Raw genomic sequence first — 26,756 nt, 5'->3', positions numbered from 1 at the left:
TACCAAACAGTTCAGCTGCTACATGACTTGGGGTTCACAATAAACCACACCTACAGCCCTCCCACCTACATCAGTATCTAGGGGCCACCGTAGACACTTCCAAAGCTCTAGCATACCCCAATCCAGTCAGGATAGCCAGTAGGCAGACTCTCCACAAAATGTCCACCCCAACACTCCCTTCCAGCTCGAGTGTTTATGCAGCTCATAAGCATGATGGCCTCTTGCATTTTCAAAGTACCTCACGCAAGACTTCAGATGCGCCCCTTACAGGAATGCTTAGCACGTCCGTGGAATCAGGTTCAAGGTGAACTTACAGATCTGGTGTTGGTGGACAGCCACACACATCGCTCTCTGCAGTGGTGGAACACGCAAAACCTTTCCAGAGGGCGGCCGTTCCTAGAGCCAGTTCCACAGATAGTGCTAACAGACGCATTACTGACCGGCTGGGGAGCCCATCTCCTAACCCACACAACTCTGGGTAGGTGGACCACTCCACAAAAAGTGCTCCATATCAATCGCCTGGAATTACTGGCAATATTCCAAGCGTTGGTCATTCCAATCACATCTCCTCAACAAAGCTGTCCTGGTCCACACGGACAATATGACAGCAATGTACTACATACAGAAACAAGGAGGAACACATTCTTTGCAGCTGTCTCACCTAGCGCAAAGCATATGGAGATGGGCCATTCTGCAAAACCTATATCTTCTCGCAGAACATCTTCCACTAGTGCACAATCAGATTGCGGATCTTCCAAGTGGTCAGACACAGCAGATACACGAGTGGGAACTTCATCCTCAAGTTCTTCAACCATTTTTCCACATGTGGGGTCACCCATACATAGAGCTGTTCGCCACACATGCAAACGCAAAATGCCCAACCTTCGCCGCCAGGTTCCAACACCAGTTGTCCAAGGGCAATGCGATATGGATGAACTGGTCAGGCAGATTTGCGTACGTTTTTCCGCCACTCCCACTCATTCCGCTAGTAGTACGCAAGCTCAAGCAACAGTCTCTCAAAATGATCCTAGTTGCTCCCACATGGGCACGGCATCTGTGGTTCACAACACTCCTTGAACTCTCAGTAGTTCCACACCAAAAGCTATGTCTCTCCCCAAGACTACTCGCGCAGAACCATGGAGAGATGAGACCCCCAGATCCAGCACAACTGAATCTAGCAATCTGGCTCCTGAAGTCCAAGAGTTCGGGTACCTTAACCTCCCACCAGACTTTATGAACATTATCAAAGAAGCCAGACGCCCTACTAGTAGAGCTTGCTATGCAGCCAAATGGAAGCGAGAAGTCATTTACTGCAATAACAAAATTGACCCGCTAGATGCTTCCATTCAGAACATCATTTGCTATTTACTGCATCTACAAAGATGTAATCTTGATACTCATCCATAAGATTACAATCTGGCTGCCCTCACCGCCTACCTGCAAAACAGACAACATTTGTCATTGTTTAGAGTACCCGCAATAAAAACCTTTATGGAAGGCCTTAAAAGAATAATTCCACCCAGACTGCCACCCCCCAGTGTGGAACCTAAACATTGTCCTTGACTAGATTCATGGGTCCCCCAATTGAGCCTTTACACAAATGTGAATTGCAGTTCCTTACATGGAAAGTAGCTTTCCTCGTCGCAATCACCTCACTCAGGAGAGTAAGTGAGATCCAGGATTTAACCATACAAGAACCATTCTTACAAATACATTGTAACAAGGTAGTTCTTGGAACAAATCCAAAATTCCTTCCCAAAGTAATCGCTGCTTTCCATCTTAATCAGTCTGTAGAGTTACCAGTGTTTTTCCATAATCCAGACTCCGTAGCAGAAAGAGCTCTTGACACAATTCATGTCAAAAGGGCTTTACTTTATTACACTGACAGGACTAAACCTTTTAGAAAGATACAAACCAACTGTTTGTATCTTTCTCGCCACCTCCCACCTCTCAAAGGAAATCCCATCTCCAAAGCTGGAACTGCCAGGTAGATTGTGAAATGCATTCAAATATGCTACCAGAAGGCAAAACGCACATTAACAATTCCCCCTAGAGAGCATACAACACGCAAACTAGGGGCTTCCATGGCATTCTTAGGGAATATTCCCCTAGAAGACATTTGTAAAGCAGCGACATGGTCTACTACACACACCTTCACCAACACTATTGTGTAGACGTGCAGGCGAAGCAACAGGCTTTTGAAGGCCAGGATGTTCTTAAGAGCCTTTTCCAAACCACTGCAACAAATATAGGTGACCACCGATAGGGGAGACACTGCTGTACAGTCTATGCAACAGTGTAAGTTCTGCAGCTCATATGCCTCGAACGGAAAATGCTACTTACCAGTATGCATCTGTCCTTGGCTTGTAGAGCTGCAGAATATCACTTGCCGCACTGCTAGAAGTATGGTTGGGTCCAAACTGGTGTAGTGTGGTGAGCAAAAGAATGATTGATTTAACCCAGATCCTTGTGATTGGGAGTGAATGTTTGCATTGTCCAGCATTCCGTCCATCAATTGTTTCTCTTGCTTAAATTCCGCTCCAACACTTGCAGTCACTGACTCCTATTACACAGGCATTGTCAAGGCACAAAAATACATGTTTAATGCATTTTAGTGCAGTGTTGCGGACCACGCCTAATGAGTGCTACTTGGTAGGGCTGGAGTATTCATGTTAATTGCAGCGCATACACGCGGTCTGGTTCCCGATGCACATAGCCTTGGTTGCAGGGAACACTGCAGGGAGCGGATTTCTCTGGCTCCCTGCACCAGCCATTCAGTCGGCTTTCTCTGGGCCTACCTCTCCATGTGCAGAGCCCAGTCCTTCCCCCAACTAATTCTCAGGGGGTGACCAGCCTGCCTGATCCTGGGAGGTACTCTTGGGGTCAGTCATGAGGCCACCCACTCTTTCCCCCCCCCCCCCTCTCCCCACCACCAATTGTCCATGTTGGCCGCCTCAGAAAAGTACAACCAAAGGAGTTCTCCCCCTGTGCAGGATCTTTATAGTGGGGGTGGGCATGTTCAGCAGGGCCTTTGCCTCTGGCCTATCCTGATGTGCCACATCATCTCTCCGCCCCATCTCCAACCTCCCTGCAGAGTCTTCTGAGATGGCTCAAGAGGGCGTCACCCAGGGGTCACATGCCACAATGGCGTGGGGGGGGGGGGTCCTCAGCTCCACCCTTCGCTGAAATCCCTGCCAGGGCCTTACCCCAGCAAACCTTACAAGGAGCTCCTCGCCCCCCCCCCCCCCCCTTCTGGTTGTGCTCCAGTAGTCTGGACTCTCTCCTTTGAGTAGCCTGGGGCAGACCACCGTCCTGGCACAGGATGACAGCTGGCTGATTGATGTAGAGCAGTTCACCCTACCCCTTCCTTCTAAGGAGCTGACCTAATCAAGGATAATTGCACCTGTTTGGTGAAACTTTGTTCCTGCTGCTGGAGGGAAAAGTAATTAACCCAGCCCAGCATGGTGACAGAAGGCCTGGACTCTGATCCTTAGCTGAGTCAGAGAAAAATTACATTCGTGGATGACCCATAAGCTGCACAAATATGCTTTTGTACTTAACAGAATTGTTCTTTTTACACAGGTTACAGTGTACATTGGTGCGAGTCTGGAGTTTCTACCTCAGAACTGGAGCTGCGCCTTAAGGCAAACTTTTCCATAGGAGTATAATGGGGTGTCCCTCCATTCAAACAGTAAAGCACACATTTCCCCTTACATGTGTATACCCACAGTATAAGGCCTATTCTAGGTCCCTATCAAAATCTGCATAGTCCCTTCTGCGCCGGTCTATGTGTGTAAAGTTTCTCGGGTGCGCCCGACAGGAGTCTCCTACGCGCAGCCCTCTTACATGTGCACACGTGTAACCACACAAGTGCCCCTTACCCTTGTTGCACCACAGGGGCCTTATTTTAAAAGGTAGACACTGGCGGTACCACAAGTTTACTGTGAATGAGTCTCAGGGTATGAGGCTGGCCCACAACAAAATGTCAAAACCCAAAACCTCTGGGGAGATAAGATGATCAGAACCACCTTCTCGCATTCCTTCAAGTTGTATATCTAAGCTACTATAAGCACAGACAGCAAATTGAAGTATAACATTTAAAAAAGGCCAACCCTTACCCTAAAGCTTAAGAGAACTACAGGCCCATCACGATCTCCTTTGTCTTGGCAAAGCCATTGTAAGAAGCGTTGCAATGCATTTAAATTTGTCAAATGCAACCTACTACTTTCCCCTTCCCAACCGGGGTTCAGAACAGGGCAAAGCACTGAAATTATCCAGGTCCTTGGTGTGATCCTCCAAATGCTGGACAAAAGACACTATCGTTCTAATTCTATTCACCCTGACGGTAGCATATGCAATACTGTTGATCATGAAACCCTTCTAAAAACACTCGAAAGCAGGAAGGGGCTAAAAGAGACCATATTTTGATGGTTTAAATTTTCTAAACAGTTTCTCAACTGGTAAAACTATGATCCCGTATTTCCAGAACTGAAAAGATCTTGAGTGCATCAAGGATCAATCTTGCCCCTCATCTTATTTAATCTGTATGTCAAACCCTCAAGTCAAATTCTAGAAAACTTTGGCATCCAACTTATTCGATATGTGGATGATATGCAGGTTTGCTTAACTCTCCTCTGTGAATCATATTCTTATCCTCCAGAGGCATGAAAAATATGTTCGAGGCATATGAGCTGCAGATCACACACTGAGGATAAGATCGCCATCTGGTGTTGGGCTCGGATGATTGCAGGTTGTTGTTGTCTTCGGAAGAAGCCTTTGGTCACGAGGATGGTGACTCCTCCCCTGGACAACAGTGCGCATGGGCATCCACTCCATCGTCAGATTGTTTTTTTCCGCCATTGGGTTCGGATGAACTTTTTTCCGCTCCAGCAGAAAACTTCTAGCAATCAATTTAACTCCTTAATCTTCATTCCATCGACGTCGACATCAACTCGGACCGGTTCCGCAAGCGGCTGATGGACAGGACACCCTTCAAGAAATGCCCCCAGTGTGGAGCGAAGTTCCCCCACAGTGACCACCACGAGGTTTGTAACCTCTGCCTGTCGCCGGAACACAACGAGTCCACCTGTCCAGCTTGTTCCGCTTTCCGTTCGAAGAAGACCCTCCGGGACCGAAGAGCTCGACGCCATATTATGGCCAAACCAGCTCCAGAACCGGAGGACATCTTTGCTCAAGATGTTCCCGAAGACGACACCGAAGACCTCGAGGTCGTGTCCGAGGCCGACGATTCCGATGACCTCATCACTCCAGGGCAGCGTGTGAGTACCACCCCCCCTGCCCCTGCCCCATCCAAAAAACCATTGGTCAAGACTCCGCCAGCTGGGCCCAGTCGCGACCGGAAATCCTCTTCAGAAGCCCCGCCCTCGGGCCCGGCTCCGAAGACATCTAAGCCTGTAGGTGGCTCGGGCTCGAGCAAACCTCACCTGATTGTGCCTTTAACACCCAAAAAACCACTGTCGGCACCGAAACAGGCTCCAAGACCGAAATCTCCTTCGGCACAGAAACGTTCCTCGGCACCGAAGTCTCCACCGGCACCGAAACGTTCTTCGACATCGATGCCTAAAAGTCCCTCGGCATCGGAGCATACATCGGCACCGAAGCATACATCGGCACCGAAAACTCAGTCGGCTCCGAAAAATCCATCGGACCCAACACATCCTTCGGCACCGAAAACATTATCGGCACCGAAAACTACGCCCACACTGAAAAAAGCTCAGACAGACCCGAAGCGGACATCGCAGCCCCCACCTTCGGAGCCAGATGAACTTTTTCGACCAGATCCTACTCAAAAGCGGATCTACATCAATCCTGACACTGGACATGTGACTGCCATCCCATATAAAAAGCGGAAGCTGGACATTACACCTCCCCCAGCTCCCATACGGAAAAAGGACTGTGCCACTTCACCACTTCGTCCTTCCTCTCCTGTATTACCTTCTAACCCGTCCCCCCCCCTCCTCCTCCTGATTCTCCTTTACCTTTACCTTCTCCCTGTCATTCACCCCCTCCACAGGATGATGATGATGACTTAGGGGGAGGGGCGGACCCTGATTTCTTTAATTATCCTGTTGAACCAACCGACCCGTTTACTTTGCCAGACACAGCACCGGTAGATGACTGGTCTTATCCAATACCTGACATGCCTGACCCCACTACCTACCCCTCCAAGCCCTCCCCTCCTGATGACCACCTAGGGTTTGGCCAACTGATAAACAGGGCAGCAACATTCCATGGTGTCACTATGCACACAGACCCCCTTGAGGAGGATTTTCTCCTCGATACCTTTGAACAGTCACAAAAAACTGTTCATTTACTTCCCATGATTAAAGGGGTTATAAAGCATGCCACTGACGTCTTTAAAGACCCTGTTCGAGCGAGGGTTCTCAACCCCCGCATCGAAAAAAAAGTACCGACCAGCCCCGCAGGACCCTGCATACATTAAAGCCCAGCTCCCTTTAGACTCCTTGGTCGTATCAAATGCCAGGAAGCGCGTTAACTCACAGACTACTGGAGAAACGCCCCCCCCAGACAAGGAGTCTAAGCTTTTAGAGGCCTCAGGAAAACGAGTCGCCGCACAGGCGGCGAACCACTGGCGTATTGCCAATACCCAAGCCCTGTTAGCCCGGTATGACAGGGCACATTATGACCAACTTGAGGACCTCATCCAACATCTGCCTGAACCCTTTAAGTCCCAGGCCACTGACCTCATTCAAGAAGGCAAATTAATATCTAATGCCTCCATTAAATGCGCATTAGATGCGGCAGACACTGCTTCTAGGGCGGTCAATACTAGCGTCTTACTCAGACGTCATGCCTGGCTCCGTATTTCCGGTTTTAAACCGGAGGTTCAAACCGCAATACTAGCTCAACCTTTTAACCAGGAGCAGCTATTCGGCCCTGCAGTGGATACTGCATTAGAAAAAATGAAAAAGGATAATGAAACTGCCAAGTCTATGGGAGCACTGCAGTCTCCTCAAAACCGGGGTTCATTTCGTCGCTCCTTTTATAGAGGAGGCTCCGAAAACACATCAACTGAGACCACGTCCACCTTTAAAAATTCTGGACAAACATCCCCTAACAGAGGTTATTTCCGGGGAGGTTATAGGGGAAACAATAACAAAGGTCGAGGGCGGGGCAACAACAACAACACCCGCACCTCACCAGCCACCAAACAGTGACTTGCCACCACTCCCCCCAGACCATTCCACTCCTGTCGGGGGGCGACTCCAACAATTCCTACCTGTCTGGACTTCCATCACCACAGACAGATGGGTAAGACAAATTATCCAGTCTGGCTACTGCCTCGAACTCATACAATCCCCCCCAAACATACCACCCAAACAACGTCCAATGTCCTTACATCATCTCTCTCTCCTCAAACAAGAAGTTCAATCCCTGTTACAAAAACATGCGATAGAACCAGTTCCCCTTCAACATCAGGGAAAAGGGGTATATTCTCTATACTTCCTCATTCCCAAAAAGGACAAAACACTAAGGCCCATACTGGATCTCAGACTACTAAACCAGTATATACATTCGGATCATTTTCATATGACCACTCTCCAACAAGTCCTCCCACTGTTACAACAGGGAGACTTCCTTGCCACATTAGACCTCAAGGACGCATACTTTCACATCCCTATGCATCCCGCTCACAGAAAATATCTACGATTTGTGGTAGATGGGCAACACTATCAATTTACAGTTCTCCCATTCGGAGTAACAACGGCACCCAGAGTGTTCACCAAGTGCCTAGCAGTCGTGGCAGCGCATCTCAGAAGACAACAGATCCATGTCTTCCCCTATCTGGACGATTGGCTCATAAAAGCCAACACATACCAAAAATGCGTACTCCACACTCATCGCACAATTCAAACTCTCCACGATTTGGGATTCACTATCAACTACCCCAAATCCCACCTACAACCCTCCCACTTACATCAGTATCTAGGAGCAACCATAGATACCTCCAAAGCCATTGCTTATCCCAGCAACGCCAGGATAGCCAGTATACAAAATCTCATCTCTCAATTTCAAACTCATCCATCTCTTCCAGCAAGAGTATTCATGCAGCTCCTAGGCATGATGGCGTCATGCATCTCCATAGTCCCACACGCACGACTTCAAATGCGTCCCTTACAGGAATGTTTAGCACAACAGTGGAACCAAGCTCACGGACAACTTACCGATCTGGTGTTGGTGGACAGTCGCTCACTTCGCTCACTGAAATGGTGGAACACCATCAACCTGTCCAAAGGGCGACCGTTCTTAGAGCCTCTTCCACAAGTTGTGCTAACTACAGACGCATCTCTCACAGGGTGGGGAGCCCACCTCCTTCACCATACCACTCAGGGCAGATGGACCAGTCAACAAAAACTGCTCCACATCAACCACCTGGAACTCTTAGCAGTGTTCTTAGCACTAAAATCCTTTCAAGTTCACCTCAAGAACAAAACTGTCCTCATACGCACAGACAACATGACGACAATGTATTATATACAGAAACAGGGAGGGACACACTCTCTCCAACTGTCCCAACTGGCACAGCAAATCTGGAGATGGGCAATTCCCCAAAACATCTACCTGTTAGCAGAACATCTCCCAGGGATCCACAATCAAGTGGCCGACCTCCTAAGTCGCCACACACAACAAATCCACGAATGGGAACTACACCCCAAGGTTCTACTCCCCTTCTTCCAAAACTGGGGACAACCGGACATAGACCTGTTCGCCACTCCCGAAAACACAAAATGCCCAACCTTCGCCGCCAGGTTTCCACACCCACAGTCGAAGGGCAATGCCCTATGGATGAACTGGTCAGGCAGATTTGCGTACGCCTTTCCGCCTCTCCCACTAGTTCCATTTGTGGTACGCAAACTGAAACAACAGTCACTAACACTAATACTAGTGGCTCCCCCTTGGGCACGTCAACCGTGGTTCACCACACTTCTGGAACTATCTTTAGTTCCACATCAAAGGCTACGCCTCTCCCCGGATCTATTAACCCAGAACCATGGAGAAATCAGACACCCAGATCCTCAAACACTGAACCTAGCGATCTGGCTCCTGAAGTCTTAGAGTTCGGTTACCTCAATCTCCCTCCAGACTGTATGAATATCATAAAGGAAGCCAGACGCCCTACTACTAGAGCGTGTTATGCCGCGAAATGGAAACGATTTGCCATCTACTGCGCTAATAATGACATACATCCATTGGATGCTTCCATCCAAAACATCATTTGCTATCTACTACACTTGCAAAGATGCAATCTAGCGTATTCCTCTATACGTTTACACCTAGCAGCCTTGGCAGCCTACTTGCAAAATAGGCAACACCTGTCCCTTTTTAAGGTACCAGCCATCAAAGCGTTTATGGAAGGTCTCAAAAGAATTCTTCCCCCAAGATTGCCACCTGCACCAGTGTGGAATCTCAATGTGGTTCTAACAAGACTCATGGGTCCCCCATTTGAACCGATGCACAAATGTGAGTTGCAATTCCTAACATGGAAGGTAGCTTTCCTTATCGCAATCACTTCCCTGCGCAGAGTAAGTGAAATACAAGCCCTTACACTAGAGGAACCTTTCTTACAACTACACCGTAACAAAGTGGTTCTTAGGACAAACCCTAAATTTCTTCCAAAAGTGATTTCCCCTTTCCACCTTAACCAATCAGTAGAGCTACCAGTCTTTTTCCCAAACCCAGACTCCGTAGCTGAAAGGGCCCTACATACCTTAGATGTCAAAAGAGCCTTGCTTTATTACATCGACAGGACAAAACCCTTTCGAAAGACAAAACAACTCTTTGTTGCTTTCGCACCACCACACAAAGGCAACCCAATCTCCAAATCAGGCATAGCCCGGTGGATAGTTGAATGCATCCAAATATCCTACCTCAAGGCTAAACGTACACTTACAGTTCCCCCTAGGGCGCACTCCACGCGTAAAATAGGGGCTTCTATGGCCTTCTAACATTCCCTTAGAAGACATTTGCAAGGCAGCCACGTGGTCTACCACGCATACCTTCACTAAACACTATTGTGTTGACGTGCAGGCCAAACAACAGGCCTCCGTGGGCCAGGCTGTCCTAAAAACTTTATTTCAAGCTGCTGCAACGGATACAGGCGACCACCGCTAAGGGGAAGCACTGCTGTATAATCTATCCTCAGTGTGTGATCTGCAGCTCATATGCCTCGAACGGAATATGCTACTTACCAGTATGCATCTGTTCTTGGCATGTAGAGCTGCAGAGTCACACACGCCCGCCCGCCTCCCCGGGACCTGTATCTGTTCCAGCATCCGTCTTACTTAGACATTACACATGGACATCCTTTCTTTCATTTCTATACACTCATCTTTTCCCATCATGGCGAAAAACAATCTGACGATGGAGTGGATGCCCATGCGCACTGTTGTCCAGGGGAGGAGTCACCATCCTCGTGACCAAAGGCTTCTTCCGAAGACGACAACAACCTGCAATCATCCGAGCCCAACACCAGATGGCGATCTTATCCTCAGTGTGTGACTCTGCAGCTCTACATGCCAAGAACAGATGCATACTGGTAAGTAGCATATTCCTTCTCTTGGGCACCCAAGAACTTTTTTAACCTGAACCCATAGAAAACCAAATTTATATTACTTGCACGCAACTTGAATGAAAGGCGTGACCTGGTCTTAATGCTAGCACTGAATGTAAACCTTTATCCACCCACCCTATCAACAGCCGTGGAATCACTGGGATTCATCATTGTCAACTCACTGGAAACCCACGTTGACAAGCTTGCCCAGATAGCTAATTTCCATCTACATCAATTACAAATAATACAAATCTACTCTGAGCCGCTCTAGACAGCCGCTCACAAAGCTACTACTTTCCAGAGCAGATGCAGACAATGCTCTCCTATCTGGCCTTTTGCCAAAACCCTGTAGCCCCTTAAAGCAGTCCTACATTAGGCAGTTCAGGTGACCTAAAAGAAAATGTAACCACATTGCCCCTATCCTCACAGAACTTAATTGGCAGAAAGATACATTTTAAAATTTACCTTATGCTCCAAGCTTTTCACATTGACCTAACCAATCTAGGTCATAGACCATAGTTTTCAGGCTCAGCCCCTGCCATCTAGAATTCGCTAGCTATCCAGTTAATATTGGTGCTAGACATCCTCTTATTCAGAAGAAAACTCAAATGCCAACCTTTTTGCATCTTTCCTTTTTCAAGACTCCCCCCCCCAACTAAAACAAAAGACCATGGTCAAAACAAGTCTCTCCCCCACTTGTAAATTACTGGGAAACATTTTTTGAGTCCTATAAGACGCTCACAATGTTTATCCCTCTTAAAACTCCCTCTCCTAACTTTGCGCCCCACGTCAATTCCACTCACACTGCCAACATTTGATCTCCATGCATCCATCAACTCCAAAAAGTGCTTCATCTTTTTTTAGAACATGAATAGACTGCCTCGTGCTTTGAAGAATGTGTGTACTGACCCATAGGACCGTGCTTGGCATGTAGAGCAACCGTTCTTCTTTCAGTTGGTCCTGCAGGGAGGTTTCTTTAATTATGGTGTGTGTGTATTTATGTTGGAGCAGGAAAGAGATGAGTATGTGTTTGCTTCCTTCAACTGAAATGTATACCTTTAGGTCACTGTTGTTCTTTTGGCATGTATTCAGGGGTGTTTTGTATAGGAAATTAGCATATGTTACTTTTGAGGGTACAAGTTGACCATCACATCTTTTTACTGCATAATCTGCATACGTGTGGTGCATTTTCTAACCCTGGCCTAGGACAGACCATATTTTGCCCTTGTCTATGGGTCATGTGCTGACCATGACTGAGGGGTGGGTGTTACATGCTTTTGCCCCAGCATACTGTGCGTGTGCCTACACACTTAATAATCCCAACAGTGTGCTCCTGTGAATGGTATGTGTGACCAACCTGCCTAGGTCTTTCAGCATTATGCCTTCAAGATCGTGCTCTGATCTGGCATGAGGATTCAAACATAATGCCCTTATGGAGTGTGTAGTTTAATACCCTTCCTGAGAACACTGGATTATGCTTTTGTGTTCATGCTTGTTCAACTAGGCCTAGGGTTCACAGGTTGTGCTCCTCCTGGGCAAAGCATACATTGGCCATTCCAAGGATCCAATTTACTGACTGATTGTTTATGGTTGTTGTGTTACAGGTTCCCTTTACCTATATGGAGTTTGAGTCTAATGGGAAGCTTTGGCCTGGTTTCCACCAGATGTACAATTTGGTAGACCGATACCAGTTGACAAACTCTTATGGGCTTTTCAGAAGAATGACTGGAGTAGGGGGCCGTCCTGAGGTCATAGTTGAAGGAAGCTATGACAATGAATCCTGGAAGGTAATATTATTTTTTGTCTGCATGTGTTTTATATATTTATTTATGTATTTTATACACACTTTCCCAATTGCTGGTTTGCCTTTTCCTGTGTAGGAGATTGAGTTTATGTACAAACCGGGAAACATCAGTGTTCCACCGCCATTCGTGGCTCCTCACCAGCCTCGACTTGACTGGCAGATGTGGTTTGCTGCTCTGGGACACCAGTCACAAAGTCCCTGGTTCACCAGCTTCGTCTATCGACTGCTACAGGGGAAGAAAGATGGTAAGTGTGGGAGGCACATTGATGAGGAGATTATAGGCATACAGGGTGCACATGGTATTTTATTTGTGAACCCTGCGTGGAACTGTGATGGAATGACAGCAGGGTAAAACAAATGTGTGACCCTTGTGGTGAAAATTGAAACACATGTTTTATTCTCTTTAAAAGACACTCGGCTGTGATATAGATTTGGGATATGCCACGAGTTCACTCACTCTGCTTACATTGTTAGACTAGACCGATAGGCTTATAGTAAACTTGTAGTATTAGCACAAATGAGATTTGCCTTGCTAATTGGCCCATGCTTCTTCAGCTGTTCTTATGGGCACTATTCTTGTTTTGCTACTCCCTCATGCTCTGTCCTATTGAGCCAATGAAATGTACTGAATTAGAGTAGAGCTGTGTGTGCAGGGTTTCATGCTCATCATGGTTTGTTTTCTGACAGTGATAGACCTGCTGCAGGTGGAGGAGTCCATGTATCCTTTCTGGTCCCGACCTCCTACATACATCAGAGCCCAGCTCTACAAATACTGGTTCACAGAGGCCAATGAGAAAGGGTAAGGAAGTGCATGGTTTATTGTTTAGAACTGTGTAATGCAAAAGCAGATGGTTCCCGAGAGCTTTGTGTGGAAAACAGAAGTGTTTGTGATGGATCCTCAATTTTGAGACTTTCTTCTCTCTACTGAGCCAGCTTGGGAGTGTAGTGTTATGAATGCTTGACAAAAAAGAGGAGAGTAAGATCCGTCCCATCACAAAGTTGTACTCTGTTTTTCGACTATATGCGCAATTGTAAGTACTTGGAAATTTGAAACTCTGCAGAGCCTGGAGTCTGCTGTATCTTTGACAGATATAAAACGTTCCAAAGGGTTAAACATAACACCAACTTCAACATTATAAGACTCCCTAAAATTTTCTAGCCACCTGATTTTTCATGATGCTCTCGATAGAAGTGTCCAGACTAGGACTACTGACATATGCTGGACTATTGACAAAGTGCTTTTGTTAGGTGATTCATAATTTGGTTAACAGGTTTCATGGCATGCACAATTGTCAGGAGAGTGATCATATTGTTTCTTTACAGTTATATTGGACATTCGGGCATCACCCATGAGTGGAGGTGTAAAAATCCTCCTTCTCTTTATTGGGGCGAGAAATAAAACCCATTTAGATCTTCTTTTTTCTTTCTGTAACTTAAAATTAGCTCTAATAGCAGCAGACTCCAACGGTTTAATCATAAGCATCAGCAATAAGTATTATTTTCTGTCCGCTCAGCACTGGCAAAGCCAAAAGATCTGCAAATGCGAGACCTATTTCTACTCTAAAGCTTGTCTGTTCCTTGCTTAGCCTATCCTGAGTGACTTATTAATTTTTATTGTTTTTATTTAATCCTTTGAATCCCTTGACCCTTCCTGATGAATTTCTTTTAAGGCTTTGCATCTGCAATTTGCCCCTCAGCTTCTTTTTTTCTAAACAATGTGCCTTTGCTCCCTTTTTGTATATATTTTTTATTTATGACTCTAAGACGGTTGCTTGTGTTAACAGGCTGGAGCCAAAAGCTAAAATGGCTGTTGTGTCATGACATAAGTGCATGTCATCATACAGGGAACCACTATAGCTTATGTGGTGAGGCCTTCACACATACATAATCATATATGCTTGTTGCATTAACCGCCTTCAGATCTAATAGTGTTTGAGATTGTAGCTTCTCCTTTCTTTTGAAATAACGCATGATCAATATTTTTTGGGCTATGGTTCTGATAATCTATGCACTGACTGACTACAGAGTCTGATTTAAAAATTATGGTGAAAGAATCGCATACAGTTTTGTGGGGTGTTGGGAGGTTATGCAAGGTTAGCTGCATTAACTTTACATGGCATGTCTATTTACAGAGCATGAGAGCATCTGGTTTTATGGATATATTCCCCAGTGGATTAATATGCTGTGTAGTTGTAAGACCTCACCATTTAATAATGTCACAATCTTTATCAAATCCAGTTAGATTTCTTTAAGTAAACCTTTTGCTCGGTCTTGTGTAGCTGTTGCACAGGGCAGTCTGGCCTAATCAAAGGAGCCAGTGTGAAGCATTTAGAAGTACCAAAATAAGTACCTCGACACAAAAATCCAACACCAGTTTTAAAAAGGAGTGCATTTTTATCCTAAATTAAACACCAAAATGACAAATCAATTGAGGGAAAGGTAATTATTATTATTATTTTTTTTTTTAATGCAATAAATCGGTGTAGTTGGTTGAGCAGATCTTAGCCTTTTGAAGAGCAGGGCTACTCCTTTTAGCTTTGACTGGCCACCATGGAATGGAGGCTAGTCACATGAACCACATGGGTCCAGGAAGACCGTTACCTGTTGCTTTTCAGATGTCTTTGGGTGCTCCGCATTTTTTCCTCCTTTAACGTGCCAAATCAAAAAGTGTCCCTGATGCTGGGGGATGCAGAGTTTTTAAGGTGTTGGAGATGCAGTGAGTATTCCTGGGGTTTCCCTGGTATCCACGACAGTCCGGTGTTGTCTCTGCCTCAGGTGTCAGCCTCCAACAGTGCAGGACAGGGGTAAGTCAGTGAAGGTTGTTGCCACTGGTCTGGTTCCAGCGGTCTTCAGCAGTTGCCTGTAGGTGAGCTTTTTCTTTCTTGCAGGGCTGCCATAGGCCACTTCAACATTGGCAACGGGCCCCAAGAGACTGCACTCTAGGCCAATGGTTTGTATATAAAAAATATATGGTTGTTTTATTTTAGAACCAACAATAGGTATCAAAATATACTTTCTCAGAATGAGATGCTTTAGTTAAATACTTTGCAAGAGGCAATTGACTTGGAATGTAATAGTTAGTTTGTTACAATAGGAAATACAATTTCAAACACAATAATACATTGAGCTCAGTGGAAATCTTAAGTTATATGCAATGGATTACTTTCAGGATTACTTTTCTAACTCCAGGACTGGATCCTAGAGTCAGTAGTGTACAGTAACAGACAACGGCGGACACAGTGACCGCACTATCCTACTGTGTACCCTTAGTATGAAGATCCGCAATTTGTGTAGAAAAGGTGTGCATTAGCCACTCCAGCACCTGCCGTTGTTTGGTGCTAACTGCGGTGCAGAGAGATGCTGAATCCAAGGTTTGGAGTGGTGCACCACCAAAGTATAAACAAAGTTGTTTTTCAATAAGTCTCAAAGTCTTTTAGTGGATTTTCAAACAGTCTTTTATTGCAAAAAGGTTTGATTTTCAGGAAATTGTCAGCCAACGCGTTTCGTTCATAACAGTGAACTTCTTCAGGGCATAAGAATGAGTGTCATCTCGTACGCAATAAGAGCGTGTTGATTGCCTGCCTGGGCCTCCTTGATAAGGGCTCGCGATCTTCGTGATGAGAGAACTGCTGCTTTCTGCTCCGTCCAGTGGATCCTAGAGTCAGCCCTGGGACGGTTCTTGAAAACAAGTGAGTAAATATGTTTTAGTTACTGTTTTGATTTTTAAGCAATATTTAGCTATTTTAAAAGTTGACACTTGGAAACTTTTTCTGATCAAATTACCAATGTTATCCTATGGAAGGAAATTCACTTAGCAGGTTAGGGTTACTTTTTCTAGGTCAGTGTTGGATCCTGGATCCAGCACTAGTGTACCACCTGTAAGCAGTTAAACTGCGTTTCAGTTATACAGGCGATTTTTAAGGAATATTTATAAGTTTGCAAAATCGACACTTAGAAGAAATTTCACAGAGAAACAGTCAATGGTTTCCTATGGAAGAAAATTCAAGTTACGGGTAAAGTATGTTGTCGTTACTTTTGTAATCCAGTGCTGGGCTACTAGGCTCAGTACTGGGGCATCTATCTAAAACAGGTAAGTAATTACGTTTTCACAGTTGGTACGATTTTTAAAGAATATTTGTAAGTTTCAATAATCGACACTTGGAAACTTTTTCAGCAAGAAGCAGGCAATGATATCCTATGGAAGGAAATTCAATTTACTGGTAAGTACGGTTAAAATGACTTTTCAGGGTCAGTACTGAGCTACAAGATGCAGCACGGAGGTGTCTCCTGATAACAGGTGAGTAAAGCGGAATTCGTTGTTTGGCTGGTTTTAGATGAATATTTTAAAGTTCCAAAATTCCAAGTGAAACAGTCAATGTTAGCCTATGGAAGAAAAGTGAGTTATCGACTTTTAGGTAAGTACTCGACTAGCAGAGTTAAGGTTCTGGGCATAGACTCGGGGGTCTCCCAGGGTCAGGTAGGTACAATTGGTACACCCTCAGAGGCACAGGGGCAGCCAGGTGCAGAGGTAGTTAGGCCCAATGTTATCCAATGAGAGGCAGGGGGCCTTCGGTTGGTGGCTGCTGGCAAGCAGGCCATGCGGCTGTGGGAACTGGGCTCCTGGTCACTTGCTCAGGGCGAATGGGGAAGTAGATTATGACATAGGTTGCACTGCCAGGGGCACTCGGGCGGCTGGGTGCAGGGTGCTTTTGAGCCGTCCGGCGCTCAATGTTATTCAATGGAGATCTTGGAAAGTAAACAAAAGCTGCAGGCTCTGAGACGGAGGATCTTCAGGAGCGACCAACACTTCGAGGGGTAAGTTGGGATCTTGGAGGATAGGTAGGCACCCAGGAGTTGGGCACAGGGGGCCGTGGGGCGCTGGGTGCAGTGGTGTCTTTTGACGTTGGAAAATCTTACACCCTGCTGGTCGCGGTTGGAGGGGTCCCTGGTTCTGAGGCTGCAGGCTTTGTCTGGGTCGTTGGAGGGTCCTTGGGCACTGGATTCCAGGTCAGAATCACCTGGGGGACGTCCTCAGGGTCTTTGTCCACTCTGGCACAGGACAGGCTTGGCAGCTGCAGAGTGTGCTGAATGCGCGGTTCCTGGCTGGTACCAGGGGTATTGCTGTTTGAGCAGAACCACTGCTCGTGGGAGTCCCAGTCTTGGTAGAGTCTCACGGTGGTCAGGTCCTCCGAGGTTTGAGGTTGCTGACCACTAAAGGCGCCGGAGTTCCACAGGAGCAGGTTCAAGGATCAACAGGCTGGTAGGGCTGGGGCTAAGTCAGTTGGTGTCGTCCTCTTGTTAGCAGCTGTGCGGCGGGTCTTCTGGTTTTCTTGATCTTCTTGCTTGTTTTCGAATCTGGATCTAAGGAAGGAAGGTTCAGGGTGCCCCTAAATACAAAATTTAGGGGCGTTACTGGTAGGTAAAGGGCAGGGACCACTGGGTCCCTGCCCTGGGGTGGATACACCCCCTAGCCTGCCACTCTCCTGTGGGAGGGGCCAGTGGCCTAGTCCTGATTGGGCAGGGCTCCCCATCTTCAAGATGGCGAGAGCCCGGGGACGTGCTTCACCTCGCCTCCCCCACCTGAGGTGTGGGGTTGGAAGAGGCTGGCACACCCCCTGTCCTTCCTTGGGGATTTACAGTCTTTTTCTAAACCGGAGCTTTCCCATTGAAATCAATTGAGTGCCCGAAGGCTCAAAAGCACCCTGCACCCAGCCGCCCGAGTGGCCCTGGCAGTGTAACCTCTACACCTATCTACTTCCCAATTTGCCATGAGCAAGTGACCAGGAGCCCAGCTCCCACAGCTGCATGGCCTGCTAGTCAGCAGCCACCAACCAAGGCCCCCTGCCTCCCATAGGATAACATTGGGCCTAACTCTCTCTGCACCCGGCTGCCCCTGTGCCGCTGAGGGTGTAACAACTCTACCTACCTGACCCTGGGAGACCCCCGAGTCTATAACCAGAACCTTAACTCTGCCAGTCGAGTACTTAACTTAAAGCCGATAACTCAATTTTCTCCATAGGGTAACATTGACTGGTTTTGCCAGAAATGTCTTCTAAGTGTGGACTTTTCAAAACTTAAAATATTCACCAAAAATCAGCCGAGTAACGAAAACGAAAATACTCACCTGCTATTAGGTGAGCTCCCAGTGCTGGATCTTGGTACCCAGCACTGACTCTGAAAAATATTCACAACCGTACTTACCAGTAACTTAATTTTCTTCCATAGGAAACCATTGACTCTTTTTCTGTGAAGTTTCTTCTAAGTGTCGATTTCTGCAAACTTTAAATATTCTTTAAAAATCGTATAAGTTATGAAAACGTAATTACTTACCGGTTTTGGATAAAGGTCCCAGTACTGCGTCTAGGCACCCAGTACTGGATTACAAAAGTAACGGGCATACTGTACCTGCAACTTGAATTTTCTTCCATAGGGAATCATTGACTAAGTGTCAACTTTTAAAATAGCAAAATATTGCCTAAAAATCATAACAGTAACCAAATCGACTTTTATCACTTCTTTCTAAGTACTGACCCAGGACTGAATCTAGGATTCAGTCCTGGAACCCCAAAAGTAATCTGTTGCAAATAACTTGAAACTTCCATTGAACTCAATGCATTATTGTGTTTAAAATTGTGTTGCCTATTGCAACAACTTGTAACTTTCTACAAAAGTCAATTGCATATTGCAAAAGTATTTATATCAAGCCTCTCATTCTGAGAAATATATTTTAATACCTATTGTTGGTTCTAAAATAAAACAAGCATATTTTTTTTATATATAAACCATTGGCCTAGAGTTCAGTTATTGAGTGTGAGAGACCATTTGCTGGCTGAGTGTGTGCAACAAATGCTTTACACTGTCCTCTGATACTGCCTTACTGCTCGACCAAGCTACCACTTTAGAGAGTAAGGTTATATCCAACTTTAGCCTCTGCCAAACCTCTGGGGAGTGTGGACTCTGTACACCCTGTACCTATTTGGGAACAGTATATATAGAGCCACTTTTTCACACTTTTTGCATCCCTTTGATTTTATATAAGAGATTACATATGAGGCCAATTCAGGAATGGCTTCAAAACCAATGGGCACAAGCAACTTGGAGTTGGGATGATCTAGTGGTTGTCACGCAGAAAATACAGGAGGAAATGGTGTGGTGGAGCAGATCACATAATGACAAGCACCATGGCAGTCGGGTGGGGGGGGGGGGGGAGTTGACATTTATTTCCCTGGATTAGACCGGGAAGAGATGGAAATGCATTTAGCAATCGCTATGGAATCCCAAGTCAGCCAAAGCACGGTATAAGACCATATGAAAACTATCAAACTATAAATAGTTCACATGGTCCTACTTTTAATTTAGAGGTCTCGAATAGATTTAGTCCCCTTCAGACGCTGGACGAGAGCGATTGACTACCCAGTAAAGTCGGGTATAGCAAGGTCAGAAGTGGGACCCATAAACAGGTCACCCCTGACCAACATAGGAACGATGAGGCTGATTCAGTAATTACTGAGCAATCCGCACCTTCAACTTTAGTACACCGGATACCTGGTCCAAGATGTACTGTTAGTGGTACATCTGTACAGTCTGGAAATAGTCGTGGTAGTGAAGTTGCACAGGCTAACCCTGCACCTACAAAACAGGCTGAACTGGGGATGGAATCAGTATTACACAAGGGGGTCACATTACGTGTACTCTTTTGGAACGTGGCAGGTTTACAAAAGAAATTGAACAATCCTGTCTGGATGTGGATTTTAAGAGAAATTTACAGTTTTGTGTCTCCAAGAAACTTGGGTAGTGGACGAATCCATTTAAATGGCTATAAGACATTCTATACCCCTGCAGTTCACTCATTACATGGGGGACACAAGGGTGGAATTTGTACTTTTGTCTCTAACTTGATAAAGGCAAGAAAGCTAGATATGCCAAAATCTGAAATCTATTATCAAATAGTTTTAATCTACACAGACAATAAGTGTATTTTGGCCCTGATTAATTTTTTTATTTTTTTATTTTTTTTTATAAACCTTTATTCAGTAAATCCGGAACACAGCTATTCAGCCGACAACCCGGAGGTTCGGCAGCTTAAGTTGAGCAACACAGAAAAGCGTTCGCACTGCACCGAAAGGAGAATCAGAAAAGGTTCAGTTTTAAATAAACACAAACCAAACACTAGCAAGGCGATAAGCTTCGAATGCACATGAGGGGTGCCCATCAGGGGAGCTAGTCCCATTTCGTCGACCAGAGACCACGCTATGAGAGGAGGGAGGGGGAAAGCAGAGACCCATAAAAGGCAATCAGTCATCAACAATAAATACATAGCCGGAAAAAATGTCAGGGGGAAAGTTGCTCCTCAGGCGGATCCGGATCAGGGGGCAGACATGTGTCCCCCCTGTAGTGGTTCCATCGCCCCCATAATGCATGCCATTTCCGCGGGCGCCCTCTAGCACAATACACTGTCTTTTCCCTGAGCATGCTCCAATCCATATTTTCCTTCCACGCTGCCAGCGCAGGAGGCCCAGCAGAGCCCCACAGGCACGCGATGTCCCGCTTAGCCACCATGTTCCCCAGGGTCACCCACTGAGTCTGTGCGTCATCAAGATCGGTAGGACCCCAGACGTTCAAGAGACAACACCGCGCCTCCGGCTGCATGACAATGCCAGTCACCTCTCCCATCACTGCATGGACTCGCCTCCAAAACTCCACGATCACGCCGCATTCCCAGATGATATGTAAGAAGGTACCCACCATGCCGCAGCCTCGCTTACATAAACCCTCCTCAGAGAAACCCATACGGACCAACCTAGGACCTGTCACGTAGACTCGATGGAGTATTTTGAGCTGCACCAGCCGCAGACGCGACGGAATCGCAACCTCCCTAGGAGAAGAAACTGCGTATTGCCAGTCTTCGTCATCCAGTTCGAGGCCATCCCTAGTCCATTGATCCCGCAACCCCCGAAGAAGGTCAGCCCGGACATTAATCAGCTTCTTATAGATGAGAGAGATCGCGCTCTCCGGCATATGGCCCTGATTAATTTTTACAATAATGCACAAAAAGAGCAATTCGGGACAATTTTTGAGACACTAAATTGAGACCTGGCAAAAATAAAGGAAATTAGTGATCACGTTGTGATTATCATATGGGGTGGGGATTTTAATGTTGGCTTATGTCCTATGAGAGACCCTGACAATTGATGATAATGACCCATTGAACCACTTTTTGCATTCAGACCAGGGGCACAGTCTAATTGAGACTCTGTTTTTGCATGACCTTGATTTTGCTAACTGTTTATGCCGCACTAGTGAAGACATTGTGCATGCCTTTATTGGTAGAGGCTTTGAATCTATAATTGGATTTTATAATCGCCCCGGATTGTTATGCCTCCCTCATTGAAAACTACAAAGTTCACAAAAACGTATTAAGTGATAATCTTCCACTAAGTATCAATATTAGACTTCCAATTATGTCAGAGCAGCAACTTTCCCAGCAAATAGTATGGACCCAGGCCTATAAATCAATCCTTGCCAGATGAAGGGAAACTAAATCACATGAAGACATACTTGTAACATTCTCTTAAATCACTGTAGCCATTCAAAACCTGTTACGGGTGGAAAGAAAAGAAGCATCTACCCGCAGAGAGGACTGGCTCTATACTAACATAGGAAGGTCCTACATAAAACTGAGAGGGATAAGGAGGAAATTAGAGAATGCAGGAAGGAGTATAACCAAGCTTGGAGCACTAGAAGAAGGGAACTAAAGGAGAATGCATGGGTCAATCTTCACGAAGATTCCCCAAGGAAGGACAGTGCTTCTTTCTGGCAAGCAGTGAACGCACCGTTTTTTGGTGAACTAAACAACCCGTCATTAGTGGTGGCAATAGAGGAGCAGAAATGGATCGGCTTTTTCTCTAGCGTGTATAGCTTACAGGGAGATGCAGAAAACGACAGTCTCCCTCTTAATCCACAGGAGGGTTGTCCTCAGATCTCCCCACTAATCAACCTACAACTCACACATGAGGAAGTGATCGGGGCCATAAACGACAGCAAAAGCGGAAAGAGGTCCAGATGGGCTGCCTATTGATTTATTTAAATCTAATCCCCCACTGTGCACACCTTTAATAACACGGGTCCTCCAAGCATGTTGTGCAAAGGTTTTTTTAAAGACCTTGGCAGAGTCAATAATAGTACCTATTTTTGGGTCTTGCCTACGCAGCCAGCATGTGCTGCATAGGAGGAGACCTTTAGGAATCGATTCGCTTTTTCTGCCAAAAACGTGCACACTTTGCATTGCTTTCAATGGCAACGCGTGCACGTTTGTCGATTCCCTTGCGGGAGCGAGCTTTGAAACCATCTGTTTGTAATTAACTTTCAAACAGATGGTGCCCCTGCTCGCTCCCGTAAGGGAAACAGGCGCAGGCCCCCTCTCTTCCCCCCTCCCCCTGCTGCCTCCTCCTCTCCTTGTCAAACTTGTTTAGTTGGTTTCTGCCAGTCTTGTTTACTGTAGATTTAACAGATGGAGAGTCGCTCTCTCGCCTCTTTTCTAACATGGCTGGTCTCCGACGGCTCGCAACTACAAACTGACAACACCAGGTTGTTATGGTATACCTTTAACAGCCTTCATGCAGTGGTAAATATTGAACTGTGGACAGCGCTATCTTAAAGAGATCTAAAACTATATTGCAGAAAGACATACAATTGATATACCCTTACAGAAGCCGTAAATGTAGCAATGAAGCATTTTTTCCTACTTTAACTGGGACGTCTATAAAGATCAATATTGTCTTTGGTAAAAAACTGAATAAAAACATACTGACGGCTTTACCCGAAAAGCGCTTAATCCTTCAGTCTCAGTCTACTGTCTTTGGGTGCAAACAGCTCTTTGAAGCGGTAATGTTGGAACTGTTAGTCCCTCTTCAGTGTCTATGGCTGGCTGGCCCTCTGCTTCCTGGGTCTCAACCTGCATTTCTATAGACACCAGTGTCTCGGTAGACGCAGTGACGTTGCTCTGAACTGAATTGGTACAAAAGGGGGTGGTGATGGACGGAGCATCAGAAGCAATCAAACACTCACACCCAGTCAACAGATCTGGGTTTAATCCATCACCGTTCTTTAGCCCACTCTGCCACCCCAGTTCAGACATGGTCATATGCAAATCAGTCTGACCCTGTGCCTCATGGGAACAGTCCAGCCCGAACTGCCAAGCCATGCCTTCCCTGGACCGGTCCTAGGAAGCTTGTTTCCGGTCCAGGTAACATATGGCCATGTCTGAACTGGGGTGGCAGAGTAGGCTAAAGAATGGTGATGGATTAAACCCAGATCAGTTGACTGGGGGTGAGTGCTTGCAATGTTCAACACTCCGTCCATCATTTCCTTTGGTTTGAACTGAATTGTAAGCAATCTTCTCAAACAGAGCTGCAGGAAGAGAAGGGTGCTACGCTGCAGAACCGTTGCACAGACTGGCATCCTAGTCACCGCTTTCGTATGCGACTAAGTTCGTGCTCAGCTCAGTTTGCAGATGCACATCATGCCGAATCAAGTTGAAATATGAATGGATTTCCTGCTTCCTTGGCTGAGGATGGCAGCGACAAAACAGAGGTGCTCGCTGCGGGTCTCGAACTACCCGCCCCTGGTCCTGGAGCGGGGCAGATTTGTTGTCTGCGGGAGGAGGGAGGAGAAAGCTGCTGTCGTGTTCCCTGCAACACAAGTTTTAGCAAGAGGATCCAGAATAGCATGGCACAGAGAAGGTCAAGATAGAGCTAGACAAGAGCATGAGTGCACAGATTTACACTGCAGCTATTTGCGCAAAACCAGAGTGCTGCCACTAGACACTGACAGTGAATGTACTGGTTGTCTCGCAGCCGCCCTACACACTTAACAAGTACTACCAACAGCCACTGCAGTTTAGCCTCCTTCTAAAGCCCATCCCACAAACGGTGCTCGACTACCCCAGCAACACCGAACAGCTACTGCCGACGTCCCTCCCATAATTCTGCATCCAAAAAGTGTTGTTCGTCATACACTCTGTGCCCAAGTAACTACTACTTCTCGACAAATGCTGGCAAACTGCATTGGTTTCCAACCCAAAGCCACCAGTGCCGTCCACCGCACCAGCCTGTTCACAGTGCTAGCCAATAAGTAGTTAATGGACATCCAGCAACTACAGCCCTTCCACAACACAGTGATCAGTTAATGCATGCCTTTCAACCAGCTACTAACAATTTACAAGTGCCTAAGTCAAAACCAACATATATTACCCTAGCTAAAAACACGCCTACATCTGCTAACACTCAACCCTGAAAACACCACAACAATCAAATACTGCCCAGCCCACAACCAACAAGTTTGGGGGTTTGTGGTGACAACAATTACAATAACCTGTGTTCTCCATCCGACCGCGGACGATCGTGCTGCACGTACTGCCCAATCGAAATCCGCAGTCAGTTCTTCAGACAAGAGCTGACCAACCTGCACAACTTAAAACCATTACGTAAACCCACTGCCCAAACCAAGAATACCCTACAAAACCAGCATTGGTTGACATTCAGTCAATGCATAAACCGTAAATAGCTATTTGCCTACTTTTCCTACCCAAACTCTGCACACACCTTCTGCCTGTCACTCAGTCCCTAATTCCAAATGTGTACTGATTAACCCTCCCACCCACTCACTACCAAGAACTGCCTAGCGCAGGAGCCAACATGGGCTGGTTGGTCACCACAGGCCTCAGAGGTTTATTTATTCGTATGCAATAACCCTTTTATGCCTTGAAATATTTAAAAGGAAGGTGCTTCTGCCTTAAACTGTCAGTTAGCAATTTACATTATACGTTAACTATTTTTCTCTCTCCCCTCACTCGAGGAATACAAATTGGCCCACCCAGGCGCAGGAACAGACCCACTTTTTGCATTGGCATAAGGTATAACCCAACAAGGGGGACTGGATCAATCTATCAACCCCTCAAATGTTTTAGGATACAGACAGCCAAACATTACCCCTATTTGCTCAAAACATTACACTCTCTTCTTTAAAACAGACACTATTCATTCTAACAATCTATATTACAATTAACAGAGCTAGAGCAATTAACACTACGCCCCCACAACTAAACTTCTGATTTACTAGTGAAATAGAGCAAGCAACGTATTATTCAACTTGAAATTGTTATTGTACTGAACATCTATTGGTGCAGATCATACGTATGGGATAGGACTCCTACACTTATAATGAATAACTTGATTTTCATCCACAGAATTATCTCTAAAACTTTGCAGTAGCTCTTGGCAGCCCAATTACTTCATTTTGTTACAGTGCATGCTGCAATTGGTTTTAAAAGCATTTTTTTTAAACAGTTCTCTTTTTTTCAGTCTTTGAATAGCAGAACAGTTTAGCCCTTTTATGCATGAGCTCAGTGGCAGATTTGTGTTCTGTTTAGATTGATTTGCTTATTTTTTTATATCAATGTTCGTAAGTGTTATAATTTTGTTTTAAATTCTACAAGGTGCCACATAAAGAGATGGTGAGCTCTTTTTGCCCAGGGCAGTAACAACCATCGCCTTATGCTGGAACCTTATCAGGGAAACTAGTTAATTGTATGTGATACAAATATAAAAACTTCAAAATAGCTGTTTTCCACACACATCCATTTTCAAGTTCTGGGTCCTCTGTTAAAGGATAAAAAAAACACTCTTGTGGTCAAAAACTTCGGTACTTCTTTGCATTAATATTATCAAAATACTCCTCACTTTTTCCATATTCTATACGAGTCGTTTCCCGTCCTTTTGAAAACATTGAGGAGTTCCATAGTCTTAATTCAGTGCCAGCGTAGAGTTGATTTAAACAGTTATTTGTGGCATTAGTCACCTCTTATGGTAAAACCCACAATGCTTTAGCTTTTGTTGAATGTTGGCACGATCTGTCAAGCATTGGCATAGCCAATAGGTCTCGTCTTTGGGACCTTATAAGTGTTATAGCCATGCAACAGTTGATGTTGTTGCACCAAGGCTATTATGCTGCATAACTAAATACCTGTATGGTCCCACAAACGAGAACAATTGGCTATGCCAATGCTTGTTAAAAAGGGGGACCAGGAAAACCCTGCTTGCTATCGCCCTATCTCCTTATTAGACTCATCGATGAAGGTTGCGGGTAGGATAGTTTTAAATAGTCTTCAAGTGTGGGAGGATGAATCTAATGTTTTAACTGATGTCCAGTACGGCTTTAGGCAGGGCTTAGGGACCACGAAACCGGTTTTGAATCTTAGTGTGTTAATGGGTAAATAAACTCAGGCTAAAACGTGGGAATTTTATTTAGCATTTGTTGATCTTACAGCTGCTTTTGTCTGTGTATTTACTGTAAACTTTG

The 26,756-nt window shown here is 45.7% G+C and overlaps 1 protein-coding gene across 1 annotated transcript in view; it reads left to right on the top strand.

Annotated features, from left to right (window-relative positions):
- The window catches only part of LMF2 (lipase maturation factor 2), a 197,991-nt gene that overhangs the window by 127,683 nt on the left and 43,552 nt on the right, over positions 1–26,756 (top strand). The window contains exons 10-12 of the mRNA XM_085653752.1: positions 12,199–12,381; positions 12,475–12,643; positions 13,086–13,197. Coding sequence (XP_085509878.1) covers positions 12,199–12,381; positions 12,475–12,643; positions 13,086–13,197 — 464 coding nt within the window. The remainder of the gene's footprint in view (positions 1–12,198; positions 12,382–12,474; positions 12,644–13,085; positions 13,198–26,756) is intronic.

The sequence above is a fragment of the Triturus cristatus genome, chromosome 4_1, assembly GCF_964204655.1.
Source record: "Triturus cristatus chromosome 4_1, aTriCri1.1, whole genome shotgun sequence".
NCBI lineage: Eukaryota > Metazoa > Chordata > Amphibia > Caudata > Salamandridae > Triturus > Triturus cristatus.
This window is presented reverse-complemented; position numbering and strand designations above follow the sequence as displayed.